At 48.0% G+C, this 13,089-nt stretch overlaps 1 protein-coding gene across 1 annotated transcript; it reads left to right on the forward strand.

Annotated features, from left to right (window-relative positions):
* Positions 1-2,363: 2,363 nt before the first annotated feature.
* LOC128347062 (uncharacterized) lies at positions 2,364-10,075 on the forward strand. Its single transcript, XM_053301126.1, has 2 exons — positions 2,364-2,394; positions 8,385-10,075. The coding sequence occupies exon 2, from the start codon at positions 9,256-9,258 to the stop codon at positions 9,973-9,975; it is 720 nt and encodes a 239-aa protein (XP_053157101.1). The 5' UTR covers positions 2,364-2,394; positions 8,385-9,255; the 3' UTR covers positions 9,976-10,075.
* The last annotated feature ends 3,014 nt before the right edge of the window (positions 10,076-13,089 follow it).

The raw sequence follows: 13,089 nt of genomic DNA on the forward strand, positions 1-13,089 counted from the left end.
TGGTTAAAATTTTCTTCAGTTTCACTCCTCTATTTTACATCCTGATATAGCTAAGCAAGCTAATAGGAGTTTGACTATGTTTGTGGAATTAATATTAAAGGCTTCAGAAGACTCTAAGTGCCTGATTTCTAGATTATAGGAGATTTTAATAAGCCAATCATCTGGTCCATTAACTGGCCTTAAGTTGGCTTGGGAAAACGACCTACAGCAAACTATTAGCGATTTACTATGGAAAGGAATACCAAAATGGAAGCTGGTGTTTTCTACCTCTTCCTGAATTAGAGGGTATTCTGTTAAGCTCTCTGTCAGGTGGTATTTGACCCCTTCTAGAGCAGCCCACATCAATCAGAGTTGGTCCCCATGATGTTGGAATGGCTGTTGTGATAGGGTGATAGGGTGTTGTGATTGAGAATACTTCCGTTTATGCTGGTCTCATTCTGCTTTTGGGCAGAGTTGCCTCTATTACATATATTTTCGGAAGTTAGTTTGACATTATCATCTAAGGATCTTATAGTTTTTATGTTAACTGAGGCTGGATTTTCCATTGCACTACGTTGGAAGCATAAAACTATGTCGTTGACTTCTTGGTACCAGTCTTGTGGCACATTGCCATATCTGGGGGAAAAATTGACTCATATTATTCGTCTTCGAACAGATCAAGCTAATTCTCCTGATTTTTCTTTAGGATCTGGTCAGTTTTATTCGGTTCACAAATCAAGATAATTTTAATTATTCTCCTCCATCTAATTATTTACATATCTGGAAGGATGGTTAATGGATGTTTTTATGTATCGGTCTTCTATTATGTGTATGTATTGTCTGAAAGAAAGAAAGAAAGAAAGAAAGAAAGAAAGAAAGAAAGAAAGAAAGAAAGAAAGAAAGAAAGAAAGAAAGAAAGAAGCTACAGGTCTAGGACACCATTCCAGCTTCAGACACCAATCAACCAATTGAATATATCCTGGCTCGCCTTCCACAGAGGCTTGATCTCACAAAGAGAGATCCATTCCCCACAGGGGTGCCTGAGGTCCTCACCTTTCTCCAGGCCGGCCTAGACCTTCCTCGGCAACCAAGCACCCTGTGGCACCAAACCTCCTCACTAGCCTCGGTTTTGCCCTTTTTGCTTCCACTGACTTGGGCCAACCAAACCTGCGCCCACTCTCATACAAATTCCTGGGGGAGCGACACACCTGTCTCCTCTCTAGTCAGGTGTTCTTTGCCGGGGACTTCAACTGAGTTCCAAAACGCTCTCACGAAGGACTCCTTCGAGCCCATTTCTACCAGTCCACTGAAGCTCTTGTCTTATAAGGCCCTCTTCCTGGTAGCTATTACCTTGGCTCAAGGATTTCTGAGCTAGATAGCCTCTTGGCACAGAAGGTATATTGCACCTTCCAGCTAGATGCAGTGCATCATGGCCTGAACACCACCTCCCTCCCAAAATGTTAATTCTCACTTTCATAGATCCAGAGTTGACATTCTTCCTTCATTCTGCCTTTCCCCTGTCCAGCCAGGGGAATGATTGTAGCACAAGCCTGATGGGCCCAGGGCTTGGCGTTCATCGCACCAGACACATTCACAAGTCCAACACCCTCCTTGTCTTTTTCCGTCTCTTCTCTTTGGGGAACAGAGTTTCTAAAGGCACCTCGACTGGCAGGATCGGATCAGGCATTGGCCCAGCCTACTCGGATCTCAACACTCGGTTCATGGCGCGATCGACCAGAAGCACAGCTACCTTTGCGGCCTTTTTTCCAGCCCATCCCACTATCAGGGATCTGCAGAGCACCAGCCACCTGGCCTTCCGCTGCTCCGTTCCCCTAGGCACTATAAGGTTCTGACCACTCAGCGGCACAGGCAGCATTGGCGCACACGGTGCTTTGACAAGGGGTTTGAATATATCCTTCCCATCCCAGAGATTAGTGTCTTCAGCTTGGGCACGTCCCATCATGAGGATCTCCTACTCAGGGGAAAAAGGAACATTGGTCTTACCGTGAAGGGTTCTTTTTCCCTGTAGTAGGAGATCCTCAGCCCCACCCGGATGTATTTTTGGGAGCTAGATACACAGAGGGATAACGGGGCCCACTGGAGGATGGCCCTGATCAGGGATGGAGGCAGCCCCTCAGGAGTAGACTCCTAGGCTGTTTTTTGCACTTGTCTATCTTATTCTCTAACCTCTCGTCCGAGTTCTTCCCACTTTCTTCTTTACCTACAGCTTACAGAGTACTTACACAGAGCTCTCTCCACTCGACATACCACCTCGCTCAACAGCCCTGGAACTGGGGTTAGGACGGAGGAGGCTACGCCCACAAACAAGTCACGTGGTCCAGTTCTGTCTCGAGCATGCTCAGTTCACTACCCATCATGAGGATCTCCTACTACAGGGAAAAAGAACCCTTCATGGTAAGACCAATGTTCCTTTCTCCCTCTCTTCCTGGCCAGGTCTGACTAGAGTCCCCCGCCTGCCTGCCTGCCCAATCAGGAAGGGCACCAGCTGTGAACATGCCTATTGTGACGTGCTTGACGGATGTCCCAATTGTAGAGGGGAATTTGAATCCACCTCCCTCATTTAGCAGAGTAATCCAGTTGGATGAGCTCAGAGTAGAGGCCTGGAGAAAGTGTTTTTAAGTGTTTTTTAAAGTGTTTTGTAAAGTGTTTTTTAAAAACAAACTGTTCTAAAACAGTTTGTTTTAAAGAAGTTACAAACTTAGATTAAAAGCCTGCAACTTGTACTTCCTTCATGAGGAGGGAAGGAAGGACGGTAGGAAGGAAGGAAGGAAGGAAGGAAGGAGCGGAGCAGACAAAGAAGAAGGGAGTGCCCCAAGCTGTGCTTTGGAACATGTTCACGACAATCTAACGAGCCTGAGACAAGTTTCCCCTGTAGCAGAGGCCTGTACAGAGCAAGCCAGGCTGCACATGGGACATCTCAAGCTGTTTGGTGTTGCTTATCATGCACCGAAATCACACTTGATTGTGGAAGAGGGGAGTGGACTTCAATGTTCTAATCAAAGAGCTGCATCTGAGCTGGCACAATACAAGCCTGAGTTGCTATTCTCTTATAATGAGCCAGCCCTATTGGTCAGGGGCATAGCTAGGGGAGAGGGGGCCCGTGTTCATCCCTCTCTCTGGCGGCCCCTCAGAGTAAGGGAGACAATCGAGAAAAAAGGGAGGGATAGAGCTGGAGGCCTGTGTTCTTTGAACCCTGTTGCTCAATTATAGCTCCGCCCCTGCTATTGGTATCCTAGGTATATTTTGGGGTACTTAAGTTTTGCCCATATATGGCAAAGCTTTTCTTCAAGCAAATTGGAGTGTGAATGGTCAGACCAGGTACTGTTGGTCACCAGGGAGATGTTGCTGAAAACGGCCTCCTAGGATCTGATCTCCATCTTGTTGCTAACACTTAGAAAAGCATTGTGTACAACTTGACAATTGCACTGGGATTCTCCATGTCTCCTTAGAATGGGCTTGTGGAGATTTACCATGTGGTTGCTGCAGCATTGTAATTTCACCAAGTACACATGCACAAACCCAGTGACGGTCATTCACTTCAAGGAGGCTGTTGTTGCAGTTTGTGAATATTTAGCAAAGCACCAAGGAAGCTGCCAGGCATTCGAGAAGATCCTTTATCTTCTACTTACAGTGGAGAAGGAATGTCCCATCCCCTTCTCTTTTGTATTAGGATGCCAGGGTAATAGGAGAGGTTTCCAACTTCCTTCACCTCTGTTTCCTTGTTCAGGTGCTGTACAATCTCATGGCTGTCTTGCTTTTCCTCTCATGTAATAGTCAAGTCATCAACAGAAGTCAGGATGTAAGTCCATCTATTGTCTCTGAATCTTGAATATAGGCAGGGGTCAGCTTTTCCTTGCGAGAACCTTTCCTTAAGTAGCAGTTGATTTCGTTTCTCATTCCACACTCTGGCTGCTTGTTTCGAAGCCATAGATGCTCCTTTCTAGTTTGCACAAAGCCCCTTCTTTCTAGGTACCTCATAGCCTGGTGGCTGTTGCATGTAGATGTCTTCCTCGATTTCCCCATGAGGGAAGGCAGTCTTTACATCCATGTGTTCAACTTGCATCTTTCTGACCGCTGCCACGCTGAGCAGTGTCCTAATTGAAGTGTCTGTCACAAGTGGTGCAAAGGTCTCATTGTAGTCCTCACCATAGTTCTGGGAGTATCCCTTGGCTACTTGCCTTGCCTTGTAGTGCTCTACATCCCCTTCTGCATCCTGCTTGACTTTCAAGACCCACTTGCATCCCACAGTCTTTCTTCCTGCGGGGATTGACACAAGTCTTCAAGTCTCATTTTGGTGCAGGGTGTCAATTTCTTCAAATGCTGCATTTCTCACCTTTTGTCAGCTGGCATCTTTTCCTTCTCTCCCCATGTGGTGGGTTCTTGTAGCTCTCCTCCTTTGGTCCCAAGAGAGAACCTTTTGGGTGGAACCCCTTTGTTGGGCCTCTAGCAGCGCCTCAGTTCTGGCTCAGGCTGTGCAGCCCCTTCTGAATCTGTATCCCCTTCTGAGCCTCCTTCTGGTTGTGGCACAGATTCTTTGGATTCACGGTCTGGCTCTTGCATCATGAGACTCCACCCACGTGCTTCCTCTTTCACCTGGATCTCTGGCACAAGTTCTGGTACATCACCTCTAGTTGGCCCTTGTCTCTCATCAAATGACTCCACCTTGTAGATCCTGACCTCTCCACTTGTAGGATCAAGGATTCTCTATCCCTTTTGGCCAGGCGCATATCCAACCAACACTCCCAGTTCGCATTTGTGATTGAGTTTGGTTCTCTTGGCCTTTGGGACGTATGCAGAAGGCTTTGATCCCAACATTTTGACATGGTTTAGAGAGGGTTTGTGCCCAAGCCAAATGGTGTCTTGTCTATTGCTTTAGCTGGCAATCTGCTTTGCAAGTACTTAGGAACACATAGGAAGCTGCCATGTACTGAGTCAGACCATAGGTCCATCTAGCTCAGTATTGTCTGCACAGACTGGCAGCGGCTTCTCCAAGGTTGGGAGAAGGTTGGGGTCCGCCCTGGTTGCATGTGAATGGGAGAATAGCACTGTAAGATATTCCCCTTAGGGGATGGAGCCGCTCTGGGAAGGGCAGAAGGTTCCAAGTTCCCTCCCTGGCTTCTCCAAGATAGGGCTGAGAGAGATTCCTGCCTGCAACCTTGCAGAGGTCACTGCCAGTCTGTGTAGACAATACTGAGCTAGATGGACCAATGGTCTGACTCCGTATATGACAGCTTCCTATGTTCCTATGACATCAGAATGTATTAGCTCCAGAGGATGCTGTGACTCTGTGTCTGGCATGCAGAAAAGCTGGGTCTCACCCCTTGATTAAGTAAGCAACACTGGCACCTTGTGGCAGCTTCTCTGCATGACTCCACTTTAAAGTCCTTAATAAGTCCCTTTCCCCCAAGCTCATTGATCACATGGATTTGCCTATGTGCTAGTCTTTCAGGCCATATGGTAGAACACTTCTTGAGTTTTCAAGAGTCTGCAAGCCTGGCCTGTTCAGTTACACAGTCCAATCGAAAAAGCACATCTTTACACATATCGGCTGTCATATTGAAATCATCATCTTTGGTGATGGAGTGTCTGAGGGGGTTGGCGGTGGGAGGCACTGCTTTGCAGTGGTTCTGCTCCTACCTCTCGGGCAGATTCCACACGGGGTCCCTGGGAGACTGTTGCTCTTTCCAATCTGAACTTTCATATGGTGTTCCTCAGGGCTCCATATTGTCTCCAAAGTACTTTAACACCTACATGAAACCGCTGGGAGAGATCCTCCGGAGATTTGGTGCAAGGTGTTATCAGTATGCTGAATGAAAACTCTCTCTTACAGACTGTCTTATGAAAAGACACTTGTTCTTATTACACACCTTTTCCTTTTTATCTAATCCTAAATCCTTGTCACTGAAGTGTGCTACTCTTCATGTTGGGTCTGTGACACACCTTTGGAGGCCTAGGACTGCTCAGCCTTTTGCGGGAGTGCCTACTTCTAGTGTGCAGTCCACACCCAGCAGCAGTGTCATCTCCACTTCCTGGTCCAGCAGCAGGGTGTCCCTGGCAGCACCAAGGAAACCGGCACACCAGTGTTAGTTGCAAGTGAAAAGTGACTGCTGGCTAGGGCACTGGCCTTCACTTCATCTTGTGGCAGCATACTCCAAAAGCCCATCCCAAACATGGTGCACGATGTGAAGAGAGGGTGCACCTCTGTCATGCCCTCCATTCTTTTCTTCTTTCTAAATGAAAAGGTCCCTGTTGCCTCCACCTTTTCCCTTCCAGGAAGGAGCTACGCCCCTGAGCTCTTTCGTGGTCCTTTTCTATGCCTTTCCCAGCTCTAAGATAAGCTTGGTGAGTTGGATTGAGCAGAACTGCACACAGTGTTGCAAAGGTCTCTGCACCAATGCATTTTGGCAGCTTTCTTTACTTAATTCCTCAGCCAGAAAGAAGACGGCGCAATACCTGGAAACCTAGTGGGCTACCTGTATTGCTGCCCCAGCTGTTCTGCATACCTTTCATTGGCCCCCTCTCCTCCAAATGTCTGCCTAAGGGTCTCTTTCTCACCTTCTCCCTGCTCTCTTCTAGGCTGCGAAGGGTCTGCCAGTGCTGCAGGCAGCTCTTTCAGACCTCCCCCACACGTGACTCCAAGGGGAAGCCCCCCAGACGGAGGTTCTTCAAGAGGAGGAACCGTGTTGAGCCAACTTCGGCTCCTCCTCCAACTGCAGAAGGGGGCTTCCAAACGTAGTCGGGAGTCACAATTGGTGAGGAGGTGCCCTAGGCTGCTGGGGAATGGTTGGGACTGGGGGTGACTGTTTTGGGAGGGTGGGACAGCTAGTGCTTAGCAAACTGGCAGATTTGTGGGCCTTAATTTAAAATTTGTGGGCCTGAATTTCTTCTTCCCTTCCAGCCTTGAGCAGTGCATGGCAAAAAAAGGAAAGAGCTAAGGAAGGGTATCATTGAGTAGAGGGCCTTCCTCCACATAGCCCAGGTCATTTCTGTGAGAGGCATTTGCTCTGCTCTGCTCTGATCCTTTCCCCAGTTCTGCAATCTCCCTGAGAAGTAGCAGAATAATCCATGAGGGGGTGGGGTCCCCAGAAAGGGCTTGAGAGCAACCCACGAAATAAGGGTGTCTGGTCCATTTCCAGGAAGCCACAGAGAAGTCCTTCCATCACTAACAGCTCAATGCTTCTAATTTTCAAATCATCCTCTGGTGGACATCCGTCCTTAATTCCGTTTCACAGCAAGTGAAAATTGCAGAGTCCAGGGGCCAGGAGGACATATTACAGTTTAGCAAGCCTCAGATTGTTGAAGCCATTTTGGTGAGTGAGATGCAGCAGAGAATGGAAGAGAATGACCAAGCGCAGGCTCAGTCCAAACCTGACTGCCAAGACTGTGTGTTTGGGGCATCATCTTGATTGTTTGTTTGTTTGTTCTATTTATAATTTCTCTATATAAGCAACTTTGGAAACCTTTGTTGAAAGACAGTGTGAAAATATTGTTGTTGTTGTTGTTGTTGTTGTTGGAGCTATCCCAATGAAGTCCATGGGTACTGATCAACTCTCTTCTGCTCTTTACCCAGGAGATAATGGAGCAAGTAACCTTGCATCCGGACCTTGGCTCCTTCTTAAGAAAAGCCATGGACACCGTCACGGAGCTGCGGTAGACTCATAGTCATCAGGGATTAAATAGTAGGGGGTTGTGTCAGGAAAGGGCAGTGGCAAATTAGACAAGATCTGTAATTGTAGCTCCCATTTTTAAAAAAGATGACAATTAATTCTAAGGGGGTTTGTAACATCTTGTTAAGTCCTCTTTCCTTATCTGCATCAGGGCTTCCCCAGGCCTGGATTTGTCATTTTTGAAAAAAGAGGAGAAACCATCACAGACCAACCCTTTTTACGCCTGCTTAGTTGCCCTGTTCCTCTTCTCTACATGAGCTTCCCTTGGCTGAATCACCAGCCCTGCTCACGCTACGAAATCTTATATTCTCCCCCCGCCTTCCGGCAAAATCAAGCCGCCGTTGCCCGAGGAGCTCCGGTCGGCAGTGCTGCACGTGGCGGTGTCCGGGGCCAACTACCTGGAGCCAGGGACCCAGATAAATTCTCATTGAGCTTTTTCCTCCTGCGGCACAGACTCCTGCTGCTTCTACTCCTGGGGTCCTTGCAATGGTTTGACTGCCTGCAGAGGTTCTTTCTTACATTTCTGAGATTTAATGTGTAAGCTCTTCTTCCGGGATCATTGTGAGGGGCCTTTCCTACTTCCAAATATCCTGGTTGTTTCTCGGCCCAACTGGAATCAAACACGATACTGCCATAAGCATGAGTGCTTTTTCAGTATTGTGTTCTTAAGATGGGTTGTCTCTCCTACTCATGCCTGATCTTCTCTTTCCCACCTAGAATGAGACCTTTCAATCTCTTCAGAGAATGATTAGGGGGTTTCTGGAGGAGGCCCCCTCGGTCCACAACTTGACCAGCATCTTGACGGTAAGTCCAATTTAAAGTGTAATGTGCAATTTAATGTGTAATGTGCCCTATTTTGACATTAGGCAGTACGTGTGTACAGGTGTCTGAACACTTGGACGTGATTTTGTGTGCATGACTGTAGTTGCATTCCTTTTCAAAGTGAACCTGGGTAGAGGCCCCAATATGGCATGGTCCAGATGGGAAGTGTCTAGCAGTGCCTGTCTTCCACAGCCTGTCTGTATAGCTGTCCCTGTGAACACTTCTGCACATGTGCACTGTCCACCCGTCATCCAAATGTTGAAGATCAGGTGTGAATGGGGCTTCTGTCTTCATCCTTGACTGAACTGAATTGGCAGCACCAGAACCAATATAGGTCCCTGGCCTACCCCTCTGGCTACCAATCCAATGATTCCTTTCAGAACTACAGCAACAACAGCAAGTACCAACAGCGCAAGGGCACTGGAGCGCAGATTTACAAATCGCACTTTTCCAAGGCGACTTGTACATACTCCAAGAGACAATGACTTTGGTTCCACCAGGCTGTCCAGCCACTACGACGCTTGGGTAGTCATTACATCCGATGCTTGGGTACTGGCTATTATTCGCAATGATTGCCGTATAAATTTCCTTTCTTTACCACCTTTTTGGGGAATCAAGACTACCAGGCCATCCCCTCCGTTACTGGAGGAGGTCGATGCCTTGCTAGAAAAAGGGGCCATCGAGGAGATCCATTCAGACCTGGACAGGAGAGGTTTACTCAAGGTACTTTACCATCCCCAAGCGGGATGGTGGTCTCAGGCCTATAATGGACCTGAGGGGAGCCAACCTTTTTGTCCGGTATCAGAGATTCCACATGATCAGTATCCCAACTATTTTTCGCCTCCTGTCCAGAAATGTATGGCTCGCCTCGATTGACCTAAAAGATGCATATTTCCACCTCTCCATCGTACACTATCACCGTCAATACTTGAGATTACAGGTGGGAGGTCATACCTACCAGTTCAAGGTACTCCCGTTTGATTTGGCCTCTGCACCTCACGTCTTTACGAAATGTATGGCGGTGGTAGCGGCACACCTCCGGCTGCAAGGGGTGATGGTCTTTCCGTTCATAGATGATTGGTTATTGGTGGAAAACTCCTGCGAAGGCCTCAAAGAACATGTGCGGCTCACCCTTCAGCTGCTTCGGTCTCCGGGTCTAGAGGTCAACTTCAAGAAATCGAAACTCCGACCGTCGCAACGTGTGGAGTTTCTCAGCACGCTGTTGGATTCCAGAGAGAGCAGTGCATACTTTGCCCCACACAGGGTGCTGAGCATCAGAGAGGCGGCCCTGCGTTTCTGCCATAAGAGGTGTCACAGGGCCAGGGTGGTGCAGAAGCTACTCGGGCACATGGCTTCATCTACAGCTGTTCTGCCACTGGCACGCTTTCACATGAAGCCTCTACAAGTGTTGTTCCTGGAAAACTTCAATCTCCACCTTCATCGCCCAGACAGACAGATGTGGGCCCCGCGGAGCATACTGGCATAGGTACAATGGTGGACGAAGTCCGCAAATCTGACGGGGGGTGTCCCTTTCCAGCGCCCTCCTCCAGCAATTGGCCAACCACACCTTTGTGCACCTGCTGGTATACCTGGAACTGTTGACATTGGAGGGGCCCCGCAGGATCCATCTGAACGTAGAATCCCTCCATCTGACGGCTTGGAGGATCTGACGCTCCGCTCCATCTCAGACTCTGTACTTAAAGTCCTGGAAGCAGCACGGAAGCCATCTACACGACGCTGCTATCCTGTCCAGTGGAAGAAGTTTTCTGATTTTGTGGCGAAGTCTGGTCTAGCCCCTGATCAGGTCCCGGTCCAGACTATTCTGGAATATCTTCTGGCTCTGAGAGAGTCTGGACTGGCACAGGCATCCATCAGGGTGCATTTGGCCGCTATTGCTTCCTACCACAGTTATTTGGGTCTGTTTGTTGACCTGGTGGTTAAGAAGTTTTTGAAAGGGTTATTAAATTTGTTCCCAATTCATCCATGTTTGTTGCCCATATGGGACCTTCAAATAGTTCTTTCACGGTTAATGTCGCCACCTTTCGAACCCATGGCGACTTGTTCTTTGAAGCTCCTTTCATTGAAGACAGTATTCCTCATTGCCATCTGCTCAGCTAGCAGGGTGAGTGAGATTCGCGCACTTCGTTGCGACCCACCTTATCTGATTTTTCACAAAGATAGGGTAGTGATGTGGCCAGACCCCATGTTTCTGCCGAAAGTAGTGTCGGAGTTCCATCTGTCGCAAGAACTAAGGCTGCCCGTTTTCTTCCCTGATCCACGCTCGGAGAAAGAAAGGGCCTACCACTCTTTGGATGTTCGGAGGGCTCTTGCCTTCTATGTAGATTGGACAAGACACTTCAGAAGGACAGAGAGACTCTTTGTCAGCTTTTCAGGCTCATCTATGGGCATGCCTATATCAAAGCAGCGAATTTCATCCTGGGTAGCAGAGACTGTACGTCTAGCCTACCAGCTGGCTAAGAAGCAATTGCCGGGCCCTATTCGGGCCCATTCCACGAGGGCAGTGGTGTCATCGGAAGCCTTTTGGCGGGGTATTGCATTGGAGGAGATTTGCAGGGCAGCTACCTGGGCTAACCCGTCTACCTTCATACAACACTATGCGCTGGATGTCCGTTCCAGAGATCAGGCGTGCTTGGGGACGGCAGTACTTCACTCAGTCTCTCATTAGGCTGCTCCCACCAGCCAGGTAAGCTAGCTCGCTATGTTCTCAAGTGTGATGCACAGAGACCACGAAGAAGAAGGGCAGGTTTCCTGCTTGTAACCGTAGTTCTTCGAGTGGTCTTCTGTGCATTCACACTCCCGCCCTACCTCCCCACAGCAGCTGGTCTCGTTTGTTGAGCGGTGGTCTCCTTGACTGAGGTAGTGTGGGGTTCAACCTACAGAGGGAGTGGGTCTTCCCGCTCTTTTTTCCTTTTTGGGGGGGTGAAGCTTTGGAAGTTTCCAGAACCGGCTCTGGGCAAGCGCAAAACCCAAGTGTGAACGCACAGAAGACCACTTGAAGAACTACGGTTACAGGTAGGAAACCTGCCCTTTCCTTGATGCCCCTTTTCATTCCTCATTTCATTCCTCATTTCATTCCAGCCCCTTTTCATTCCTCATTTGTGTGTTTGTGCGTGTGTGCATTTCTTTTAGGTGGCAAATCTGAGCTGAGTAAAGTAAGCAGTGGCAGAGGCGCTTTTACTCCTGGATTTTGGGGATGCAGCCCCTGGCGTCCATACTCCTTGGGGGCTCCAAAATAATCTTTAGTCTGTCCTGAGTGGTGTGGTTTGTGCCCTCAAGAACGTATGTGTTAAAAAATATTTAATTTGCCATGTGGGGTGTGGGCTCCAAAGGCCTTTAGGTCCAGGCTCCAAAATAACTTAGGTGCACCTCTGAGCAGAGGCGATCTTGCCAGCAGCTCTTTCTCTTGGGGGGTTGTAATTTTTATCCCCCAGTTAATTAGCAGAGCACTAAAGAAGCTACCCATTCCAGTTACAGAGTAGTTGCAGAGTTTAGTTGTTGCAGCTATTTAGAGAAGACACATGGAGATTCTTGTAGAATAAATACAAAGTATTTATTGGTGAAGTATACTTTGGTTAGGAAAGACCTAACCCTAATTTATAGAAGAACATAATGAATAGGTGAGGGAGAGAGAGAGATGTTTCCATCTGCTCTCTAAGATGAAAGGAAGGGATTCTTTCTGACTCTCAACAGGAAATACCTGAAGAGTCCTACCAGGGGTTATAGAGTAGAGACCGATAGAACAGTTAGGGAGAACCTTACTCACTATCTCTACCCCCAATGCCCCTAGTGGTCATAAGGATAGTTGGTGCAAAAAGTTGATGCACTGGTAGTCCATCTCCAACACTTTCCCGGGCTATGCACTGTAGTCTTCTACATTCCTCATTTGTGTGTTTGTTTGTTTTAGTTGGCAAATCTCAGCTGCGTAAGGTAAGCAGAGGCAATTTTGCCATCTGGTCTTCCTAGTGCTATGCAATGTGTTCCTTTTCATTCCTCATTTGTGTGTGAGTGAGTTTGTTTCTTTTAGGTCATAAATCGCAGATGGGTAAGGTAAGCAGACGCAATTTTGCCATCCTGTCTTTCTAGTGCTAATCAATGTGTTCCTTTACATTCCTTGTGTGTGTGTTTGTGTGTGTTTGTTTTTAGGTGGTGAATCCCAGCTGGTTAAGGTAAGCAGAGGCAATTGCCATCAGGTCTTAGCAGTGCTATGCAATGTGTTCCTGTTCATTCCTTGTTGTTGTTTTGTGTTGTGTGTGTTTCTTTTAGGTGGCAAATCCGAGCTGGGTAAGGTAAGCAGAGGCAATTTTGCCATCAGGTCTTCCCAGTGCTATGCAATGAGTTCCTTTTCATTCTTCTTGTGTATGTGTGTGTGTGTTTGTTTTAGGTGGCAAATCCCAGCTGGGTAAGGTAAGCAGCTGCAATTGCCATCAGGTCTTGCCTGTGCTATGCAGAGTGTTCCTTTTCATTGGGGGTGTTGTTGGGCCTCGTGGGGTGCAAGGTCTCCATCTGATTGATTCTACCCCTGTTTAGGGGTGCCAGTTGGTCTGGCCTCATAACTCCTGAGGTCTTGGCAATGTCCTAG

This window comes from Hemicordylus capensis, chromosome 2, assembly GCF_027244095.1.
Source record: "Hemicordylus capensis ecotype Gifberg chromosome 2, rHemCap1.1.pri, whole genome shotgun sequence".
Taxonomy (NCBI): Eukaryota; Metazoa; Chordata; class Lepidosauria; order Squamata; family Cordylidae; genus Hemicordylus; species Hemicordylus capensis.

Excerpts from the sequence above, each read along its gene's own strand:
- LOC128347062 (XM_053301126.1), top strand. The coding sequence starts at position 9,256 with ATGGACCTGAGGGGAGCCAACCTTTTTGTCCGGTATCAGAGATTCCAC.